The sequence below is a fragment of the Cnephaeus nilssonii genome (assembly GCF_951640355.1).
Source record: "Cnephaeus nilssonii genome assembly, chromosome: 15".
Taxonomy (NCBI): Eukaryota; Metazoa; Chordata; class Mammalia; order Chiroptera; family Vespertilionidae; genus Cnephaeus; species Cnephaeus nilssonii.
Window position 1 is genome coordinate 30,441,211 of NC_137086.1, and position 23,769 is coordinate 30,464,979.

A 23,769-nucleotide genomic window follows, 5' to 3' on the forward strand; every position below is an offset into this window, starting at 1 on the left:
TTAGTTTTGTTAACCTTTTCTATTGGTTTCCTAGTCTCTATTTCATTTATTTCTGTTCTAATCTTTATTTTATCCCTCCCTCTTCAACTTTGGGCTTAGTTGGTTCTTTTTACTAGTTCCTTAAGGTATGATGTTAAGTTGTTTGAGATCTTTTCCTTGTTTTAAATGTTTGCATTTATATCTACAAACTTTCTTCTTAGGATTGATTTTACAACACCCCAAAAGTTTTGGAATGTTGTTTTAATTTTTATTTGTCTCAAGATGTTTTTTGATTTCCCTTTTGATTTCTTCTCTGATCCATTGGTTGTTCAAATGTGTTGTTTAATTTCCACGTATTTGTGCATTTTCCAGCTTTCCTTCTGTTATTGGTTTATAGTTTCATACCATAGTGTTAGAAAAGATACTTGATATAATTTCTACTTGAATTTGTTGAGATTGCTCTTGTTCCCTAACACATGATCTGTCCTGGGAAACATCTCATGTGCACTTGAGAAGTATGTGTATTCTGCTGTTGGATGCAATGTTCTATATATGTCTGTTGGATTGTTTGATTTCTGGTGTTCACATCTCCTGTTCCGTTACTGATTCTTTGTCTGGTTGATCTACCCATTGTTGAGAGTGGAGTATTACAGCCCTGTTATCATATTATGTTTATTTCTTCTTTCAGTTCTCTTAGAATGTGTTTTATATGTTTAGGTGCATAAATATTTATAATTGTTATATCTTGTAGAATTGACCCCTTTATCATTATACTAGAGGCCCGGTGTATGAAAATTTTGCACTCGGGGGCGGGGGTGGGGTCCCTCAGCCTGGCCTGCTTCCTATCTCAGTCTGGGACTCCTCGGGGAATGTCCCCTGGGAATCGGGCCTAAGCCGGCAGTCAGACATCCCTCTCGCAGTCCGGGGCTCTCGAAGTCTGGGACCCCTTGCTCCTTACCACCCGCCTGCAGCTGAGGCGGGAGAGGCTCCTGCCACCACTGCTGTGCTCACTGTGCTCACCAGCATGTTCTGGCTAAGCGGCACACCCCCGTGGGAGTGCACTGACCACCAGGGGGCAGCTCCTGCATGGGGCTGGGGAGGGACTGTGGGAGGGCTCCAGGGCATATCTGGCCTGTCTCACTCAACCCAAATTGTCCAGACCCTAGCAGCAAGCTAACCTACCAGTTGGAGCGTCTGCCCCCTGGTGGTCAGTGCACGTCATAGCGACTGGCCTACTGACTGCCCCCCAGTGGTCAGTGCATGTCATAGTGAGCAGTTGAATGGCCTTAGTATATCATTAGCATATTACGCTTTGATTGGTTGAATGGCTGACTGGATGACCAGACACTTAGCACATTAGGCTTTTATTATATAGGATAATGAGCTTCTTTGTCTCTTATGACCATTTTTAGCCTCATGTTCTCAAAAATATGATTCCTACAATTAAAGATTTCCTGGGAATGTCAAGATACTGCTTTTGAAACCTGAAGAAAGGAGCCTCAATTAAATTCATTTGTTATGCTTTAAGGTTTACAAAGAAGATCTACCTCAGCTAAAGCAACAAAGTAAAGAGAAAAACCATCCAGTGCCCTTCCTTAAACGAGAAAAGGCTCCTGAGGACAGCCTGAAACTCCAGTTCATACACGGGTAGGTGGCCTGTCACCAGCCTCAGCATCAGGCGAAGGATGTCCCCCTTCTCTGTGCTTTACCACCTCAGGCGGGCTCTTCTCTCCAGTTTGCACTTACCTGTGATTACTATTTTAACCATTAGTCTGTGTCCAGTTTTCTCAGTTGGTGTTCTGTGGCCATCACAATGTGTGTGTCTACATTTTTTTATACTTTATATACTTCCATGATGCATATATTACTGCAGCTCAATGTTATTTTACTTTATTCTCTCCACCATCTCTGGTTTCTTTGTTCCCATAACTCCTGCTCTATTTTGCTTGGCTCCAAGTAGGACAATGTGTTCTTCAAAAAACATATGGCCAAATCATTTTCAAGTTTGGGAATTACATATAACCTTCCAAACTTTAAGTTGAAATCTAAAAATTTTCAGCAAAACTTTTTGTCAATGGTTGTGAGGAATATAATATCTAGTGTTTTATAAATGCATCCCTCATTTAAATGGAACCAATGGAGCTTATGAAAATATTGTAAAAAATGATTTTAATAAGATAGAATTTGATTCCCACCATCATCAATTTAAAAAATATGTGAACAAGTGTTTCTGTAAAAGTAGGACATTTTATACCACTCATATTTCTTCTTGAACTCAGATTTTCATTTTACTTCTCCCACAAAATTTTACCCTATCGTAATATTTTTTATGCTTGTAAATCTTTTATTGTACCCTATCATACCTTATGCTATAGGTTCAAAAATATCTACAGGTTCAATTTTTTATTGATTTTTAGAGAGAGAAAGGGAGAGGGTGAGAGAGCTAAACATGGATTGGCTACTCCCTACACCTGAGGAATCAAGCCCGCAACCCAGGCATGTGCCCTGACCAGGAACTGAACTGGCAACCTTTTGGCGTATGGGATAATGCCCAACCAATTGAGCCACACTGGCCTGGGCAGTTTGATTTAAATTTAATTCCCAGAAACCATTAGACTCTTGAGTATGGTATCCACTGAGCACTTGCAATGTGGCTAGTCTCAGTTGAGATGTGCTGTAAAGGAAAGCCTGCATCTCGCCTGCCACAGGTGTGTTGTCAGACTGGTCAGTTTTGAGAAAGAGCATATACAGTAGCTGAGGATCTGAAAATGATCTGGGCCCATTTTCCCCTCAGAAAGTCATCCCATGCCCTCAGAAGTCTTCATTCCCCGAACACTGTAGTTAAGCAACTATGCATTCACCTCGGTTTCTACTTGCGCACGTCCCTGCGCCAGCTTTACCTTCTGACAACTGCTGCTCTGTTCATTCACTGCTTATTCAAATGCTGTGCCTTTCTTGCACCTGTGCTTCAGATACAGAGGCTACGACTGTAGGAACAACCTATTCTACACGCAAGCTGGAGAAGTGGTCTACCACATCGCTGCGGCTGCTGTCGTGTACAACAGGCAGCAGCACTCCCAGAGGCTGTACCTGGGGCACGATGATGACATTCTCAGCCTGACCATCCACCCAGTGAAGGACTACGTGGCCACTGGGCAGGTATACACCTCTCCTGGGAGACGGGTCTAGCCAAAGAGAGGGAGGGTTTAATTTTGAATCCACTTTATATATTAGAAATTCGAGAAACACTTGGTAGAAATAAGCCTGGGGCAGGAAGCTGAAGATGTAGTAAATGCTGGATTATTTCATGATGGTGGGAAATCAGCCAATACCTTCTAACACTTCTAATACCAAGAGATGATCACCTTAACATGAATTATTTGTGAATAGAATTAACTGAAACAAATAGTGTAAGTTTCATGAATGTGCAGTCTTAATATACTTTCCTCATCACTGTGTACTTGGTACCTAATATATCCTAGGTGCTCAATACTCAGTGAATGTTTATAGAATGAACCATCTTTTCATACTACTATAACATCTGGTGATTTTTTAAAAACTTAAAGTCGTATGAATTTTGGCTTATTATTTTATATTTTTGCATTTCAAAGAAAATAGTTGCATGTCAAGTCTCAGAATAGTTGACTCCTGTTAACCTTTGACCTTGATGCAAAAGTTTTTTGAATTTTATCTGAACCATTTTGGAATGTCTAAACTTTGGATTGAGTCTATAATTGAAAAGCTACTAAAAAAAACAAAGCCCTGTGTTCAGTCATTTTGTGTGGGGAAAGGAAAGAGATTGAGTTGCTTAGTAAACAAAGCATCTGTTAAACTCACATTTATTACCTTGCTGGTAAAGTAGTAATACTGTCAACAGTATTTTCAGTTTTGTACTCTTTTCTTCCAATGAACAGATTACATTTTTGTTCAGTTTTGTCGTGGGCTTATAACTAAAGGTTAAAAGTTTCTAAGTGGAGCCAAAACTGGTTTGGCTCAGTGGATAGAGCGTCAGCCTGCAGACTGAAGGGTCCCAGGTTCGATTCCAGTCAAGGGCATGTACCTTGGTTGCGGGCACATCCCCAGTAGAGGGTGTGCAGGAGGCAACTAATCGATGTTTCTCTCTCATTGATGTTTCTAACTCTCTATCTCTCTCCCTTCCTCTCTGTAAAAAAAAATCAATAAAATATATTTTTTTAAAAAAGTTTCTAAGTGGAATCCAATAAAAAATTTTGCATGAAGGTCAAAGGTTAACAGGAGACAACTATTCTGAGACTTGACATGCAACTATTTCTGCAGCATTTGACTACAGAACAGAATCATTCTTATTATAATTTATGAGTAATTAACACACTCATCCTGCTATTGAAGGTTGGAAGAGATGCTGCCATTCATGTGTGGGACACGCAGACTCTGAAGTGTTTGTCACTGTTGAAGGGACAGCATCAGAGAGGAGTGTGTGCACTGGATTTTTCAGGTAAGCCCGTTTTCCACTGGCCATTGACGAGCAGTTCTACATTTATTTTGAGGATTTTTTTTTTATTTTTCTAACAACCCCTTATTTAGTTTGAGTTCTGTTGGTATATCAGCTCCCCAGTCTTAGGCTGGAAATCAGATATGTTAATGCCTCATAAAGAAATGTGGCTTTTAGATTACACGTCCTTTCCTCGTCTGCCTCATTTCCTCTCCCTAGTCGTTACCCCGAGCTCGCACTGTGTTCTGCATTTGCTTGAGCGATTTGAAATCCAGAGCAGCTGTTGCTGTTGAAAGACTTAGTTGCAAATGTCTGGCAGTGACTCAGAGCATCAATTTTAACTCTTTGGATAAGGGGGGGCCCAACGCTAGCGATTTAAACTATGAAGAACTAGAGCAGGGGCTGCGGATTCTTGGCAAAGGGCCACCTGACAACATGGGTTTTGGAAATAAATTTCACATGGAAATATCGAACTGAAGCTTCCATCTTTTTAATTTAAAGTTTGAACACAGTACTATAAAAATACTAGCTGGTGGCTATCATTTTCATTCGAGTGAGGCCGTTTCCTTAAACTAGAACTGGAGACCGAGGACCTATTGCAAAAGGTGTTTTTACCCAGAAAATTTGAATAATTCCAATGGTAGAAATTTAGATCAGTAGAAAAAAATTCTTAATTTTTCTACAGAAAACGGATTCTATAATTTATTTCTCCCATTAAATGTTTACTATGTGCAACAGGTATAATATTGGTCATTAAGTTCCATGACTGCACAACCCATTTCTGTCTTGTGTCCCTCACTCTCTGATCTCCTTGTTCAAACCCTCTTTCTCATCTGTGCCATGGTAGTCCTGCTGGTCTCTGATTCCCACCGGCACTTCCTCTAGTCCATCCTGCACACTTCTGGAGACTTCTGGAAGCACAGGTGTATCGCCACCACATGGGCTCCCCTTGGTTGTCTGACTCAGGGCTGATCACTTGGAGGGACATTCATGGCCTTCCGAGATCTGGTCAGCCTTCCTCTGCAGTGTTTTCACCCACCAGCCCATTCATGCTCCTTTACATCTACCTAACTGTAAAGCTAAATGCACCCTTGTCCTTTTTGCCTGGGTTCCTTTGCTCATGCTGTTGCTGTGTGTCCATTCAAGTCCTACCACCCTTTAAGACCAAGCTGAAAGTTTTCTCCTCCATTCTTCCCGGGAGAAATAATGTGTCCCTTCTTCTGCATCCCTTAACGCATTTGTCATTGCTCTTAGGGTCCATGTGGTACAGTAGTTATTAATGTTGACATCTCCTATGCCCTTCACATATTGTAAGCTACTTGGGCAGCACAGCTCATATCTGTTTGCCATTGCACATGTAGTGTTATGGACACAAAAGCTACTCAAAAAATGTGAGAATTGCCTTAGCTGGTTAAGGTCAGTAGATAGAGTGTCGGCCTGCAGACTGAAGGGTCCCAGGTTCAATTCCTGTCAAGGGCACATGCACAAGTTGCAGGCTCGATCCCCAGTAGGGGGCGTGCAGCAGGCAGCCATATCAATAATTATCTCTCATCATTGATGTGTCTCTCTCTCCCGCTCCCTCTCCCTTCCTCTCTAAAATCAATAAATATATATATATTTAAAAAATGTGAGGATAAATGAATGAGTGAACAAATAAGGTTTTGTTTAATATACTTTTTTTTTTTTACTTTCACTATTACTATTGGAACTTCATATTTTCACCATGCTGGGGTGAAAGTTATCTTTATTTTATACCAATAACATGGTGCAACTTAGGGTGTTTTTTAATGACATGCACATTCTCGCATACTATAAACTACAAATCTGAGTTGTTAAATCGATATTACAATCATACTTTCTGTGGTTATTGGATTAGTAAAAATCAAAGCTAAGCAGTTTGCACTCTACACTAGTGGGCATCTGAGGTAGAGAAGGCATGAGTATTGAGGAAAAGAGAACTTCTTGGCATATCACCTGCCAGTTGAAAGTCCAGATAACTCACCTAATAAACAGATACAAAGTCCTAAACTTCCACAGGTTTGATGGACATACAGTTTTATAGTAGGTGTGCCACATGTCCTTGACAAAGCAGTAAAATCTAAAGGAATCCCTAATTTGAGTTCAAATACAGTTCTATTCCAAATACTTCTGTATTTTTCATAGTTCCACTTCTCAATGGCCAAATTTCCCTTTTCCTAAAATTAAGTTTGCTAGCAGGTATATATGTGTATATTTAATATAAAAATAATATTAAGTATGCTCTAAAAGAGTGGTAAGATACCCATTAAAGTAGCAAAAATAAATAAAAATAATAAAACCTAAATGTGGACTAGTTTATAAAGAATCTAATATATTCATATTTGGCAGCATTGAAAATTAACTTAATAATTCTAGCAAACAATTTGGCACCATATAATAAAAGCTATAATTCAAAATGACAAGTATGTAGACTATGTGTATTTCATACATATTTCTATGTACCAAGTAAAAGAAAAATAGAACTCAAAATAGCACCTATTCACTGATTTCATCTGAAAATGTATGTGTGTATATTAGCATATAAACAGAGTAGCAAGAAATTTAGAATAATATAAATAGAATTTAACAATCATTAGATTTTTTCCATAGAATTGATTGATTCTTTTTAATTTAGAAGAATCAAAAGAACTAACTCATGTTATTTAAATACCATTAGAGAAAGGAATTAGAGGAATGTTGATCAAAGACATTAATTAATTATGAGATGAGTGAGTAAGCTGGTACCCAGTAACTTGGTCTCTGAATTTCTAAGAGCTCATATCTTTTCCGGGCTTAGTAGTTTTATAGAAGAAGGATCAAGAAATGATCTTGGAGCCATGGCTCGTTTGGCTCAGTGAATAGAGCCAAACTAGCCATTGGCCTGTGATTGAAGGGTCCTGGGTTCGATTCGAGTTAAGGGCACATGCCCAGTGAGGGGCGTGTGGGAGGCAGCCGATCAATGGTTCTCTCTCATTGATGTTTCTGACTCTCTCTCTCTCTCCCTCTCACTTCCTCTCTGAAGTCAATAAAAAAGAAAGAAAGAAAGAAAGAAAGAAAGAAAGAAAGAAAGAAAGAAAGAAAGAAAGAAATTATCTTGGAAATCTTTCTCTCATGAGGCAGCCCTGCAGATCTTTGGGGGATGGGGGGAGTGGCGGGGGAGAGAAACCAGTTACTCTAGGGAGAGGTTAAGAAGCTGATTCTCTCACTGCTTCCAATTCTCATCTTGGGCAAATAAAGAAATCCCTAGATATGAAATATATCCTGCATTAAAAGTATAATTTCAGTGTTAACAATGCAGTCTCTATTTCCCAGGTAACAGTCACTGGGAAAGAGCCCATTTATTCAGCAATGGTGTTATTTTTGATTGTGCAAAATGAGGTTTTTGTCTTCGAGTTTAAGGAAACCAGTTGATAGTTTTAGAATGCACTGATATGAAGGACTGTTCAGGAAGAACATTCACTAGTGTCTCTTGTGCTTGATCTGATACCTTGAGTGGTTACATGAAGATGAATTGTGGGGGTTGATTGACCTCTGTGGTCTCGATGGCACCTCCTGAAGGTGTGAGCCGAGGCCTCTTTGGTTTAATTTTATTGCTGGTACTTTGGGTAACAATACAACTTCAGTCTTCAACAGACTCCTGCACCACTTTACAGGCCAAGAATGGAGGCCCAGAGAAAAAGTCAAACAGTGGCAGATCCAGCCCTAGAACCCAGGTCTCCTGGCTGGTGGGTCGTCTGGATGGGGAGTGCTCCCTCCTCAGTCCTCTTGCCTTCTCCTGCCTTCCACCAGGGCGGGTGTAAACTTTTGGCCTGAGCGTCATGCTTGGAGTTCACCTAGAATAGCCTTGACTCACACAGTTACCTCAAAAGGAGCAACTATACCTTCCTTTTGAAAACTGATAGAAAAGTCAATATCCCAAGAGAGGAGATTAGATTCCCTGCTTAACCATGTAGACAGGGCATCCTCATTATTATCAGCTCGTTGGTGGCCCCATCTGTGTGTCCCAGTACCTCACACCCACCTATCTTTTACAGATCAGCTCATTTGGGGAGGTGATGTGGAAACATACTAATAGCACATTTATCTCTTATTAGAGGAAAAATTGTCACGGAAGTACAAAATAGGCAATTGATGTGAAAACTAAACAAAAAATGCCCGTTACGCATAAGGATTTAGATTAATCTACTCTTGCCACTGTCCCAAAGCAAACAAAAATAAGACATTTTTAATCAAAAACATTTCTTACGACATAATCCATAACTCTAAATTATGTAAACAAGAAGGATTGCTTCACTTAATTGAGCAACTCTTTCTCTTTGTGAGTTTATCATCACTGATGAGGGAAAACAGCCGTCTTTGTTTCTGTGCTTCCACATGAATAGAAAACCAGCTTAGAAAGAGAAACTTTCAGCCCCATAAATATTTTCTAACCTAAATATCATCCTCATATTTTTAAAACCTTCATTGAATAATACTGATGTTCCACAAGGGCACCTCTAAGACTAATTTGATTTCATTGTGTTGAATTCTGGAAAAGAAAAACACCATGCATTTTTTATGAGCTTCAAGTACAGGGACCAACTTGTAATTGTCTGAATAAAAATTTTCTCTTTCCAATTTGCCCTTTACTGTTGACATTAAGTGCCTTAGAATTATTTCTGGACTTTGTCACGAAATATCCATAATTAATACATACTGTGACTGGAAAGATTTGAAAGAGCATTATCTAGGCTCTAAAAATATGGCTGAAAATAAAGAAACCCAAAACTAGTCAAGGAACAATGGATTTTCAAAGTCAAGCTCTGTGGGGGAGAATGAAAACTGGGAAGAAACTGAAAGGTAGCCAAATCTATATTTCCAAAGTATGTAGTATGCTGAAATAGCCGAAACCTTCACAACTCAAGAAAAGTCACTATTCATGGGATGTAAAGTACAGCATAGGGAATATAGTTAACTAGAGGCCCAGTGCATGACATCATGCACTGGGTGGTGGGGGGGTGTCCCTCAGCCCAGCCTGTGCCCTCTCGCAGTCTGGGACCCCTCAGGGGGATGTCTGACTGTGGGGAGCGGGCCTAAGCCGGCAGTCAGACATCCCCCTGAGGGGTCCTTAGCACTGCCACAGAGGCTAGAGAGGCTCCCACCCACCGCCACTACGCTCGCCAGCCCTGAACCCAGCTTCATAGGGACCGGTCATTCTGCAGTTCAGTCAATTTGCATATTAGCCTTTTATTATATAGGATAATATTTTAATAACTATGTATGGGGCCAGGTGGGTACTGGAAATATCAGGGGGACACTTTGTAAAGAATATGATTGTTTAACCATTTTGCCGTACATCTAAAACTAATACAAAATAATATTGAATGCAAATTTTAATTGAAAAATTTTTTTAAAAAAAAGGAAAAGTCACTCTCCTAAAAGAAGAGGTATAGTGTTGAGGTATCTCCACTTTTGGACTGTTTCTTCCATTGCTACTCATAGTCACAATATCCTTCTAGGGGTAGGAAAGTGGCATAACTGTGAGGACAAGCTGATGGGGACTTGCAGAAATTTTAATTTTAAAAATCCATGCAAATCAACTTACCCTGAGGCCTTCTTCAAAAGGGAAAAACTTTAAAAACTATCCTCTTAAGTGTGTGGGTGCTTGTAGTCTAAGAAGAATATATTAAAATAGCTATGCAGGTTTAAAAATAATAGAAAATATAGGATTAATGAAAGCAAAAAAGAGACCTTGAATATTTGTGCAGTGTTTTTGAAAGTAATTGTAATTAAAACAAAAATGTGTAGCTATGTAACCTAGTACATTCCCTTTCCCTTCATACCATCCATATGCACTTTATCTTCTCCCTCCTCCTCAACGTCACCAAGTATCATCAGCATTCTTTGAAAACCAACTCATAAAGGATCATAAAGGAAACATGATATGATTACTATAAGCCTTAAAAGAGCTTATAATCTAAAAAGGGAGACAGAAGATTCCAATACAAATAAAATCACCAAATACAAAGGCATGCTAATATAGAAATATAACTAGTCCCTGCCAAGATGTGTGGAAAAAGCAATGTTGTTGGTAATGACTAGGAAGTCCCTACCTAACCCTTATCCCAAATTCATAAAGAGACCTTGCCCAATTTAAAGCCTAGTAACATTTAAGCATAAAGATTTATCATTTAGGTGTGACTTGTATGCATGCATATAAGCATAACCAATGGACACAAGACACTGGGGGGTGAGGGCATGTATGGGAGTGGGGTGGTGGGGCAATGGGGAGATATGGACACATGTAATACCTTAATCAGTAAAAAAATTTTGGGAAAAAAAGAAATATTTGCTTATAATGTGTGGTGATTTAGCCCTTTAGGTAAGTGTTAATGTCTTCATGTAATACTACAATAACCTAGTAGCTTGAAAGGATTCATGTAACTTTCAAATCCTTGCCTTATATATAGTGGTCATCAAGGACCACATCGGGGAGAATTTATTTGGCTTGTTAAACCAGGCTCTTACTCTCCTTCCTCCTCCAGAAAAGCAGCAGACCACTGTTCCCAGGTGGTTGCAGGGGTGGGTCTCTGGCACAGGCAAGGGCACTCACAGGTTGGGCACTGGTCAGCTTTTGGGGGAGGGTTGCCAGATTTAGCTAATAAAAAACAGGAGGTCCAATTAAATTTGAATCTATAATAATAAAAGGCTAATATGCAAATGGTCATCATACCCTCATGCCATAATGACTGATCAGCAGGAGGCTACGCCCCCATCTGGCGCCGGTGGGGCTTGATGGGGGTGGGGCCGGCTGGGTCTGGGTCTCGCCCAATGAGGTTGGGGCCAGCTGGGTCTGGGTCTTGTGTGATTTCAAGGCGCGTGTGGGTGGGTGGGGACTTGACTCTGGGTCCTGTGGCGCGCCCCAGACTCTGACAGGAGGGGGGAAGGAGCTGGATACCTGTACCCAGTACCCACACAGCAGGGTGACAGCAGTTAGGGGCAATCAGGCTGGCAGGGGAGGGCAGTTAGGGGCGATCAGGCAGGCAGACAGGCGAGCAGTTAGGAGCCAGCAGTACCAGATTGTAAAATGGATGTCCAACTGCCGGTTTAGGGCCAATCCCACAGGAATCGGGCCTAAACCAGCAGTCAGACATCCCCTGACAGGTCCTGGATTGGAGAGAGTGCAGGCTGGGCTGAGGGACTGACCCCTGACCCCGTGCATGGATTTTGTGCACTGGGCCTCTAGTTTCATATAAACAAATACTTTGTTTAGTGCAAGTATGTCCCAGGCAGTATAAATATGCAGTGTAAATATAAATATTATATAGGACATACACTAAGAAATTATTCCTTGTTTATTTGAAATTCCAGTTTAACTGGGTTTCCCTCATTTTTCCTGGAAACCCAGATTTTGTATCTACCCCAGGCCTGCCTTTGAAATCATGCCAGTTGAGACCCTGAATGGACTGGGGAGAAGCAGTTTACCAATTTCTTGTGTTTCTTTGCCCTAATGTTGTTGGTCCTCTGTGGCCAGAGAAGACGCCTGCTGAGCGGATGCACAGTGAGCATGGTCACCTGTCTCCTGTCCCCGCACAGCTGACCCAGGGCGCTTGTCCTGTGAATCTAGCTTTGTGAGGAGACAGCAAAGGAAAGACTTACTGACTGTACTTTCCTTCTGCTTTGAAGGGAAAAAGCAAATGATTTCAAATTTAATTTTTTACATATATTTTTAAATGTTTTAGAAAACAACCTCAACAACTAAATTACAATAGCCATTGACATTATAAATAATATTTAATACTAAAGGAAAATACTTATAACAAATGAAAAATGATTAGATAATAGTATGTTCATTGTGATTCTGGTTTTGTTTTTTTAAAGCACATTTATATAGCAACAGGATATTCATCAAATGTAGGCCTAGAAATTTGGATGATTGTAAATGTCCTCTATCCATATTTTCTAAATGTCCTGTAACAAGCATACTACGTTTGAAATAGGGAAACTAAGAAATTAGGATTTTTTAAATTATAAAATTATCTTTTAAAATAATTTTTGAAGTTAAAATTTAGTTTCTAAATACTCTTATCTTGGAGGGTTAACAGAACCCAGTATTTTAGAGTTGAAAGTAGACTGAGTCGCAAAGCCAAATGGCTCTTCCAATAAACGTCATGAGATTTGTCTGTCACATAATATACAGGGTTGTCCTGACTTACCTGAGTGGCTCCCCAGCCTTGTGTCTAAGACTGGAATGTTGGGTCAGGGATTATATTCAGCAGCCAGTTACTGTGCAACCGGTTTTTATGCAATAAGTAGCTCAACTGCTACTAGTTATGCATTTCCTTTAGTGCGGTCCCTTTAGTATAAGATACTCCTAATGTATTTGAGCCTAATAATGATCTTAAGGTCAATTACTCATTCGTCTTTATAGCATATAAAATGTTTCGGTTTTTCATTGAAGAAATGAGTTATTTGACGTTTGTGTTGTTTTCACACAGCCGATGGAAAATGTCTGGTGTCGGTTGGTTTAGACGATTTTCACAGTATTGTATTTTGGGACTGGAAAAAGGGAGAAAAGATAGCCACAACAAGGTAAGAAGCGGCCGAGGTCTGACGGCATCCTGCCGATTATCACGCTTCGGTATCGGTCAGTAGTTTTCATTTTCTGGTAAGATTTCATCTTCAGACTCAGATGAAATTCGCACACCCAAGAGAAAACACGTTGCTCTATTTCACGGAGCCAGGCCTCACCTAGAGCAGTGAATGTTTGTTTCGGGGGAGCTGGAAAATTCCGAAATCCTCTCCGGAGAGTTACTCATCACTTTGCTTTTAGTAATACATGCGTTATCTCTGTCCAAGCGTTTGGCGAGCGGGAGGAAAGCGGCTTTTCTCGGGCTGGTGCCTGGCCCCTTGTTTTTCCGCTGTCCTGGCATCTGGTGGAGGGTTGTCAATGTCACTGGAGTCAGAAGCCCGTTAGTCATGAGGCCGTGGTGTGCTGGGAAGGAGGCCCCAACCTGTGCATCTGCCACTCGCTTTCAAAGCAGGCAAATTGTTTCCCTAATCTCCCGCCTTATAAATAGACTTCTCAAGACTGACTGCTGTTTATAGACCACCTGTCTGTCCTCCCTCACCCCAGCCTCCCTCCCTGCTGAATCAGCCCGATGTCTTCGCATTACTTTCCACTTAACACGGGGCGTAGCTCTTTGCCAAACGTGGTCAGAAGTCAAAATAGCTGGCAGCCAAGGCCCGGCAATACAGTTTGTTGCCCAAGGCGTGTGATCCATTTGCCTCTCTCCTAGTTCTTCCCTGCATTCACCAACTTCTTATTTTGCAATATGAAATCATTTTTGAATGAATAGCTTTGAACCTCAGTACTTACTTTCTACATTGGTATTTCCCTCCACAATATTAAGTGGGGGGGGGGAAGTTTTTTGGCAATTTGATTGAATGAATGGAGAGACTTGTAAATTGCTGGAGACTCAGAGGAGGCGTCGATGGAGCCTTGAGGACTCCAGCTGGCCATCTTGGGAGAAAAGGAGACGCTTTTCCGATGGCAGCTATTGAATAGATGGTGCTCTTGGCAGCAAACGGCCGCTCATAAATTCGCCTGCCCACATGGTTTTCCCGTGGTCTCTCAGTGTCCTGTTCCTCGCTGCTGTGTCACCCTCTGGCACTCAGGTGCAGGTCCCACTCAGAGCGCTGCTTTCCTCCAAGACAAATGAATGGAATTTTAACTTAATATGTCTGATAACATCCCATCTACATTAGTAGATAATTTCAAGCAAAGCACATGCCTGCCTCCAAACCAGAAGTTCAATTTTCCTGCTTGAAAACCCTCTGCGGTGATGGGTGGCTCACCAAGTGTATGCCAGAGGCATTAATAGAAGTGGAAGAATGCGATACTTATTAATGTGAAAAAGTATAGACTTGGTATGCATGGCAGATAGCATTCTATGTAATTTAACTAATACAACGCGACTTAATACCATGATGTGAATGACACAGTTTATTTTCGGAATTGCTCCCAAACCTTATGTCACATCCCCAAAGCAGGACACCACGGAACTGCCCTCAGAGGGCATTTTGGCAATTGTAACGTTAGCCAGTGCTCTTTCCAAGAAGGACGTTCCGGGGTCATTCAGATTCTTTGGAAGCGTGTCAGATTGTAAAGTAATAAATAAATAATGAATATTTATATAAGTGCTTATTTATATAATGTTAACGAGAATGAAATTTATAGGATAAGTAACCAGGAAAATATACAAATTTTATTTCTGGCCTTAAGTTAGAGTGCTTCAATTGATAAAAATTAAAAAAAAAAAAAAAAAAAAAAACAGAGGCAGGAAAGAAGGGACAGAGAAACAGAAGTAATCCTCCATTGATGGTACCGCCTGGCTTCCGGGAGTCAGCATCCTCCGGAGAGGCCGGGTTAGTATCAGAGTGGCTGACTCGGGGACGCCCCTCACTTTGCACTCTGTGTCTCTTACCATCACCACCAAGGCTTCCTAATGACCCGCTTCTGGCAGGGTGGTGGTTCTAGAACACGCCCTCCCCCAGGAGGTGAGATTTCCCCAGGGGAAGGGGCATAGTCAGTAGCCATGAGGGCACACCCAGGGCTAAGGTGTCCCACTGCACAGCACTGCACTCTCAGAAGTCACCCCTCCGTTGTGCCAATGTTTAAATGAATCTACTTCTCATCCGCTTAGAAAAATTCAGAATTGGCTCGTAGAGTTTTTATTACAAGATCTTGATGAGCCTTAATCCAACCTACTTGAAGGTTTTTGCTGCTTTTCATGAATGATTTTAATCATCTCCATTACAAATTAAATTTTTAGTCTTTTCCCCCTATTAAAGGTTGTTGCAATTTTAGTCTAATATATAAGTAATCCACTTAAAAACCAAGGCCGGTCTCTGTTGGCAGTAGTTAAATGGCCCAATATCAGTGTCAATCAGAGCAGAATAATGAGACAATCAGGTGCTTCTATGCCCCTTGATTTGGATTTTCATTGCACTGGGGACTTGACCGTGGGGGCCATTGATTAACTTTCCAAGAAACTAAGAGAAAGTTCAAAAAGCAGTTCCTTCATTCCTGGCTCTCAATTATTATTGACATGCTTCATCTCAGAGGTTTTAGCAGAGATGTTAGGCAAAAGGTACAGCTCTCAAGATGTGTAACAAGAATATTGCCACTGTCCATGTGAAATAGTTGTGCTAGTAGAAAGCTTAGGGACCAATGTAGGCCCACAGAGAGCAGGGATGTGGAGCCTCAGAGCATGCATTTCTATATTAGCTTTGTTGTTTGAGCTATTTAGGCCCCTACCCTTACCTACATTTAGTGGATATGATAAAGTCCCCTGCACAGCAAACCCACACCTTTTCTCCTCACTTTTTAAATGTGTATCTCTTTTTAAAATGATACTTATTAATCTTTTCTCTGTTTTCAAAATAATACATGATCATTATAGGAAAATTAGAAACCATAAAACACCCAGAAGAAAATGAAAATTATCCATAATTCCACTACCCAGACATAACTATGGCTACCATTTTAGCACATATTCTTTAGTATATCTTCTAGTATTTCTATCCGTTTTTATTCATATCTGGGACAGAATGCATACTGCTCTGTAACTGGCATTTTTTTTTTTAACTCACTCAAATACCATCTCACTGCCTTCTAATTTATGTTACCTGGCTTACTCTATATTATTCTATGTTGTACGCCATTTTAAATCTTTTTTTAGAGATGGAATATAAGTCAAACATCCAGTCTTCCTGTTAAGGGCTACTTTTACAAAGAAAGAGAAAGCAAAATCACACCTAGGACCGGACCTTTATGCAAATGAAAGGGCTGGGAATAGAAGATTGGAAAGCAACTCACCAGGTACAGCCAGCGATCCGCCCTTGGCTTCTAGAAGTGTTTCCTTCCTCCTTCCCCTGTGCTTGGGATAGAGGTTAACATGTGGCCCTCTGTGGTGGATTACTTATGACTCAGGCATGAGGAACTGCTCTGTATTAGAGCAGCAGTCTTCTGCATTCTTCTCTCCGTTACAAACTGAAACTTTTCCACTTTGTTTTTCTTACACACACAGTTGTAGGCAACTTCCCTACAAATTTAACGAGTGTCTAAAGGAAAAAAAAACACACCCACACAACAGAGGTACCCCATGAATGTTCTTTATTTAGATGTGGACATTAATTAAATATTTACATGCCATCATTGGTCAGTTTAGAACTTTAGCCAAGTTGCTGTGTGTTATATACCAAGAAACTAGATGGAAACTAAGAAGTGCTCTCAAAAAAGATTTCTCTATCTAAATGTTTGACATTGTACAGACACCAGCAAACAAAACAATGCCCTTTTTTTCTATCTAGGAAATGTGATTTTAAAAATATATCTGCCCTCAATTTTCATTTCAGTTTTCTCTAGCATCTTCTAAGATGTATATTAATGATTTAGATCTGTGGGGATTTTCTTCCAACCAAGAAATCTTTGGATGCTTAAACGTCCTTTATGGTGATCCGGTTCATTTCTCCACTTTGTATTAAGCACATTTTCTCTTCTCTTTTATCTAAGCTTTTTTCTCTCTGTCCTAATTGTTCCCAATACATCCAGTGATGTATCCTGTCCTTCGTGTTCATGCCTTCACTTTTGACTTTCAAAGAAACAAAGAGGAAGTTCAAAAAGCAGTTCCTTCATTCCTGGCTGTCACTGTAGCAGGGCCCACATAATAGGTATGGAGATGCTCTGATCTGTTCTTTCAAATTTTTGTGATGGAAGTTTTCAAGGTGAGACAAAAGTGGAGGATAGAGCATTATGAACTTCCTTGAACTCTCACCCAACTACAACATCCTACTAATGGTACAAATCTCTTTCCCCTCATTTTTTACTTTTACTTTTTTTGCTATAATATATTTTTAAAAATATATTTTTATTGATTTCAGAGAGGAAGAGATAGAAACATCAGTGATGAGAGAGAATCATTGATTGGCTGCCTCCTGCACACCCCACACTTGGGATTGAGCCTGCAACCTGGGCATGTGCCCTGTCTGGGAATTGAACCGTGACCTCCTGGTTCATAGGTTGATGCTCAACCACTGAGCCATGCTGGCCAGGCTGTGCTATAATATTTTAAAGAAAATTTAAAACATCATGCCATTTGACCTGTATATACTTTATTGGGTATTTCTACATGAAAAGACACCTTTTATTTGCTAATTTTACATCTATTTATTTATTTTTCCATCACCATTTACCCTCTCTATACCCTCTTCCACTTCCTCTCACCACCCTTCTCCCCACCCCCCACAATCACCAACTGTTGTCCATGTCCCCAACTGTTGTTGTTGCTCAATTCCTACCCCCCCCCAAACTGCCCTTCTCCCAGAGCTGTCTGCCCACTTTCTATGAGGAAAAGACACTTTTTAAAACCACCATTTCATTATCACAACTAACTAAAGCAATAGTAATTTCTTTAATTTATTACCAAATTCATAATCAAACATTTCTGACTGTTTCAAAGATGAGAGTTGATTTGTTCAAAATTGCATTCAAACAAGGCCCAGGCATTGCATTTGGTTCCTCTCTCTTAGGCCTCTTTCAGATTTTTATTTTTTAGCAGCTCCCATCCCACCTTTTCATGCCATGGATGCAGTTGAGCAACTGGTCGTTTGACCTATGGAATGTTTCACAGTCTAAGCTTGACTGATTCTTCCTGGGAGCATTTCAGGCATTCCCTGCATTTCCTATAAATGGTAGTTAGATCCACAGCCTTCATTAGATTCATGTTGTTTTTCCCCCAACAGTTTTATTGATAAATCACATACCGTACAATTTTCCCATTTAAAGTGTACAGTTCAGTGGTTCTCAGCACATTTACAGAGTTGTGCGATCATTACCACTGTCAAATTTCAGAGCACTTGTACCACCCCAGAAAGAAGCCCCACACCCATTAGCACTAATTAATCTATTTTCCGTCTCTCTGGATTTTTGTGTTCTGGACATTGCATGTAAATAGAGTCATACAATATGAGGTCCTTCATGCCTGGCTTCTTTCACATAGCGTAATATTTAAGGTTCATCTGTATCATAGCATATATCAGTACTTCATTCCTTTTTATTGCTGAATAATATTTAATTCTGTGGATCTGCCACATTTATTTATCCATTCTTCAGCTGATGGATGTTTGGATTGTTTCCATCTTTTGGCAATAATGCTGCTGTGAACATTTGTGTACAAGATTTTGAGTAAATGTATGTTTAATTTCTCTTGGGTTTATAGCTAGGAGTGGAATTGCTGCATTATTTGGTAGTTTTATGTTTAACATTTTAAGGAACCATCAAAATATTTCTCAAAGTGGCCAAACCATATTACATCTCCACCAACAATGAGTGAAGGTTCCATTTTTTAACAGACTGTCAACACTTACTGTTGTCTGTCATTTTATTATAGCCATTCTAGTGGGTGTGAAGTGGTATCTGATTATGTCTTTGATTTTCATTTTCTAATAGCTAATGATGTTGAACATCTTTTCATGTACTTACTGGCCATTTGCATATCTTCTTTGTAGAAATGCCTATTTAGATATGTTACCCATTTTAATTGGTTTTTTAAAAAAATAATTTTTATTGATTTCAGAAAGGAAGGAAGAGGGAGAGATAGAAACATCAATGATGAGAATCATTGATCGGCTGCCTCCTACACACTCCCTACTGGGGATCCAGCCCACACCTCAGGTATGTGCCCTGACCAGGAATCAAACCCTGACCTCCTGGTTCATAGGAACATTCAACCAGGGAGCCACACCGGCCAGGCAATAGAGGTTTGTTTTTTTATTATTGAGTTGTAGGAGTTTTAAAATATATTCTGATACAAGTTCTCTATCTGATATATGATTTGCAAATATTTTCATCTACATTGTTGTTTTTTTTTTAGACAAGAACACTAGATAGGTACTTCATTTTTCATCACATTGAAGAAACACAATCAGTGGCATAGTCGAGGGTGGAGGCGTTGGGAGTAGTACTTCCCGGGTGCAAGCAATAGAGCTATATTACCTGTAGGAAAAAAGTAAAAGAAGAAAACCAACTAAAAGCCAGTATGCGTTTTATTATTCCCATGAACCAGCCATTCTAAACAATGTCTGGGATGGAATTCCTCTCCCCAAGGGCACACCCCTGTGGTACACCACTGGGTGAAATGTCTAGTTGTCCTACGCTTAGTAACACTCAGCTCAACTGTGGGTTCTAGTAGCATCAGCCTGATCCTTCCATTATAAAGCTCCACATCAACATATTATCCAATGGTTGTAGCATCCATTTACAACTGTGGAATGTTTCGATTATTTGATTAGGGGTCTAAAATTAAAATTTTCTAATTCGGTCATTCTTCATATTAGCTAGAGTTCTTCTATAAATAAGAATTTTTCCTCATGCACCATTCACAAAATAAAATTCACACAGAAAGTAGTTCTTTATATATTAGGGTTACTTGTCCTTTGTCTATAATTTGCAGATATTTTTCCCAGTTTACCATTTGTCTTTTGAGTTTGCTATGGTGCTTTTTGCCATGCTAAAGGTTTTTATTTTAATGTGGTCAAAAACTTCAATTATTTTTTTAATGTTTCAAGATTTTGGGTCATACTTAGGAGTGTATTCCCCATTCTCTGGTTAAAAGGAAATCACTCATAATTTCTTCTCATTGCTATAGCTGCTTCTTTGCATTTAGATCTCTAAACAATTTGGGAATTTATCCTAGTATGTTATAAAGAACAGATCCAATTTTATCCTTTTTCCATATGGCTGTCGATGTGTTCCAAATATCATTTTTCTTTTCCCTTTTAAATAGGCATTTAAGTTCAGAGCAAAATTGAGCAGAAAGTAGCCTTCCTATATGTCCCCTACTCCCCCCCCCACCCCCCACCCCCACCCCCCGCACAGCCGCCTCCATATCCCCACCACCAGAGTGGTACATTCATGACAATAGATTGACACTCTATCACCTAACGCCCATAGTTTTCTTTAGGGTTCACGCTTGGCCTTGTACAGTCTTTGAGGTTTGATAAATGTATATTGACATGTCCACCATTATAGTACCTTACAGAGTTGTTTCAGAGTTCTAAAAGCCCTTTGTGGAAAAAAAAAATTAAAATAAAAATCCTTTGTGTTCTGCCTGTTCATCCCTCCTGTCACTCTATCCTGGCATCCAGCAATCCTCTTACTATCTCCCGAGTTTTGCCTTTCCAGAGTGTCATATAGTTGGAAGCATACAGTGTGTAGCTTTTCCAGATTAGCTTTTTGTCACTTAGTAGTATTCACTTAAGATTCCTCCATGTCTTTTCATGGCTTGATAGCTCATTTCTTTGTAGCACTGAATAACATGCCATTGTCTGGATGTACCACAGTTTGTTTATATATTCACATACTGAAGTACGTCCTGGTTGCTTCTCAGTTTTGACAGTTATGATTAAAGTCACTGTAAACATTCACGTGCAGGTTTTTGTGTGGATGCACGTTCTTCACTCCTTGGGTAAATACCCAGGAACACGATTGCTGGATCTTATGTTGAGCATGTTTAGTTTTGTGAGGAAGCACTGAACTGTCTTCCAAAGTGGCTGAACCGTTTTGCGTTTCCATCAGCAATGCATCAAGTTCCTGTTGCTCTACATCTTCACGAGCATTTGGTGACAAACACCATCTGTTTTAAAAGTTCCTCTTTTCCCTTATTGATTTGAGACCCTGTCTTCATTATATACCAGATTTCAATATTCTTTTGGGTCTTCTTCTAGATTTTCTATTTTGTCATGGATGTGTCTGTCAACTCATGCACCAGTACCACACTGTTTTAGTTATGAAGGCTTCTAGACTTAATGTCTAAGAGAGGTATACTTCCCACTTTTCTCTTTTTCATACTTTATCTGGCCATTCCTGTTGGTTTATTCTTTCATAATAACTTTACAAATAAAGGTATCTAACTCCAGATTAGATACAAACATCCAGTGCTCTTTTTATCGGAGTCCCCTCTTCCACCTCCACCCACTGCTCACCCTGGCAATCACCACACTGTTGCCCATGTCCATGCGTTCTCTCTTTTTTCCTTTTTTGCTCACTCCCCACAGCAGAGCTGTCTGCCTGCTCTCTATGAGTTTATACTGCAACTTTACTAAATTCTCTTGTTTGTAGTTGTTTTACCTTATCTCCTTGTGAATTTTCTAGACATATAATTATATCTTCTGCTAAAAGAAAGTTTTACCTTTTCCATTCCAGTTCTTGTGCCTTTAATATTTGAAATCTTGTCTAACTGCATTAGTTAATATATTCAATATAGTGTTAATGGAAGTGTTAATAATAGCCTTGTTCTTGACTTTATTGGGAATACTATTAAGTAAGAATCTGATTTTGAGTATACACACACACACACACACACACACTCACTCACACACCATGAATAAGTTACTGTTTCAGCACTTTTGGTTTTTAAAAAGATTAAGGTAAGGGCACAGCGTTGCTGGAACGTCAGCCTGTGTACAGTTGGTCTTGAATGAACATGGGTTTCTCAGTGAGAGTCAGGGAGTGCAGGGAAATAGAAAAGTCAGAAGCATCCATTGATTTCTACTTCATTGAGTGACGAGTGGTTTTTTTTTAAATTTATTTTTTTCTTTATTGATTAACACGTTAAGCGCCCAGTCAGTCACTGGTGACTGACACTATACTTTCCGTCCTGAAGACAAAACAGGCTGGGCACTTAATGTGTTAAGGTATTACATATGTGTCCTTATCTCACCATTGCCCCCCTACTCCGTGACGAATGTTTTTTAAACCACAAATGTGTGTTAGATTTTTTCAGCATCTGTGACTATAACATAAATTTTCTTCTTATATGTGTTAATATGGTGAATTGTACTATTTGATTCTTTAATAATGAACCAACCTTGCATTTGGTTACAATGTATTACCTTTAATATGTTATTGGATTCTCTTTGCTAATATTTTAAGATTTTTTGTCTATATTCATAAGGGAGATTGGTCAGTAATGTTCTTTTTGTTAATTGCATTTCTCTTACATTATAAAATATATGTCCTAACTAGATTCCTGGTGCATGAAATTTGTGCACTCAAGGGGGGGGGGTCCCTCAGCCCAGCCTGCACCCTCTCGCAGTCCGGGAGCCCTCAGGGGATGTCCGACTGCCAGCTTAGTCCCCAGGGAGCAGGCCTAAGCCGGCAGTTGGACATCCTTAGCGCTGTCGTGGAGACAGGAGAGGCTCCCACCACTGCTGCTGAGCTCAGCAGCCTTGAGCCCAGCTTCTGGCTGAGCAGTGCTCCCCCTGTGGGAGCGCACTGACCACCAGGGGGCAGCTCCTGCATTGAGCGTCTGCCCCCTGGTGGTCAGTGCGCATCATAGTGACTGGTCCTTCCACCATTTGGTCGATTTGCATATTAGCCTTTTATTATATAGGATATCCCATAGAAGACCATCAAGTAGTGCATTAAGACCAGGAAGTCCTTACAGTCTAATGTGAGGACTATAAGGCAGAAATTTCCCTGGCACTGTGGCATGGCAGGTCTGTCGCTCCAGTCTAGAACCAGTTCTCACTTTTATATTCTGCCTTTTGGTTATAAACCTAACTTTCTGAATGCATAGTATCTGAAAGTTCCTTGAATCAATAGATAACATCATTCTCTCTTCATGGATGTGAGCCAGGGCTTGGATTTCCAGTGAGTACATTGCTAGGTGAAACTAACTCTGTTAAACCCAAAGTTATGATTTCCACAGTAAGAATATTACATTGGAAGCTCCTCATTAATGCTATTGCAGTGTCTTCTCCCTCCTCCTGTATCAGACCTCCATAACCCAAGAATTATTCACAATCCTATGGCAATGACATTAATTTTATCTTACAGAGACATTCTGATCTATTTTAGATATTTCATTAATTTGTTTAAAGCATAATTAACTAGACTTTGGTAGCAATATTAAGGTGAGAATAAAGGGCTCAAACATGCAAAGAAATCTTATTTTAATGTCGACTCTGTGTAATTAAGTCATCATCTAACTTAGTTGTCCTATTACATATGCTTAATGACAGTTAGACCAAATGCATACTTTTATTAAAACTTGATATCATTGCTGCCATCAAAATTAGAATTTTTTCTTATTTATTTCTTACAGAGGACATAAAGATAAGATATTTGTGGTAAAGTGTAACCCACACCATGTTGACAGACTGGTTACAGTTGGGATAAAGCACATCAAATTCTGGCAACAAGCAGGTAATGCTATTTGGGTTTATCATTTATGTGGCTGAGAGCTGGAGAAGACCAT

At 39.9% G+C, this 23,769-nt stretch overlaps 1 protein-coding gene across 1 annotated transcript in view; it reads left to right on the top strand.

The window, feature by feature from the left end:
- Positions 1 to 23,769, top strand: part of EML6 (EMAP like 6) — a gene marked incomplete at its 5' end in the record, with an annotated part of 200,028 nt that overhangs the window by 112,498 nt on the left and 63,761 nt on the right. The window contains 5 exons of the mRNA XM_079792522.1: positions 1,508 to 1,626; positions 2,952 to 3,138; positions 4,348 to 4,453; positions 12,946 to 13,039; positions 23,617 to 23,717. Of these exons, the coding sequence (XP_079648648.1) occupies positions 1,508 to 1,626; positions 2,952 to 3,138; positions 4,348 to 4,453; positions 12,946 to 13,039; positions 23,617 to 23,717 (607 nt within the window). The remainder of the gene's footprint in view (positions 1 to 1,507; positions 1,627 to 2,951; positions 3,139 to 4,347; positions 4,454 to 12,945; positions 13,040 to 23,616; positions 23,718 to 23,769) is intronic.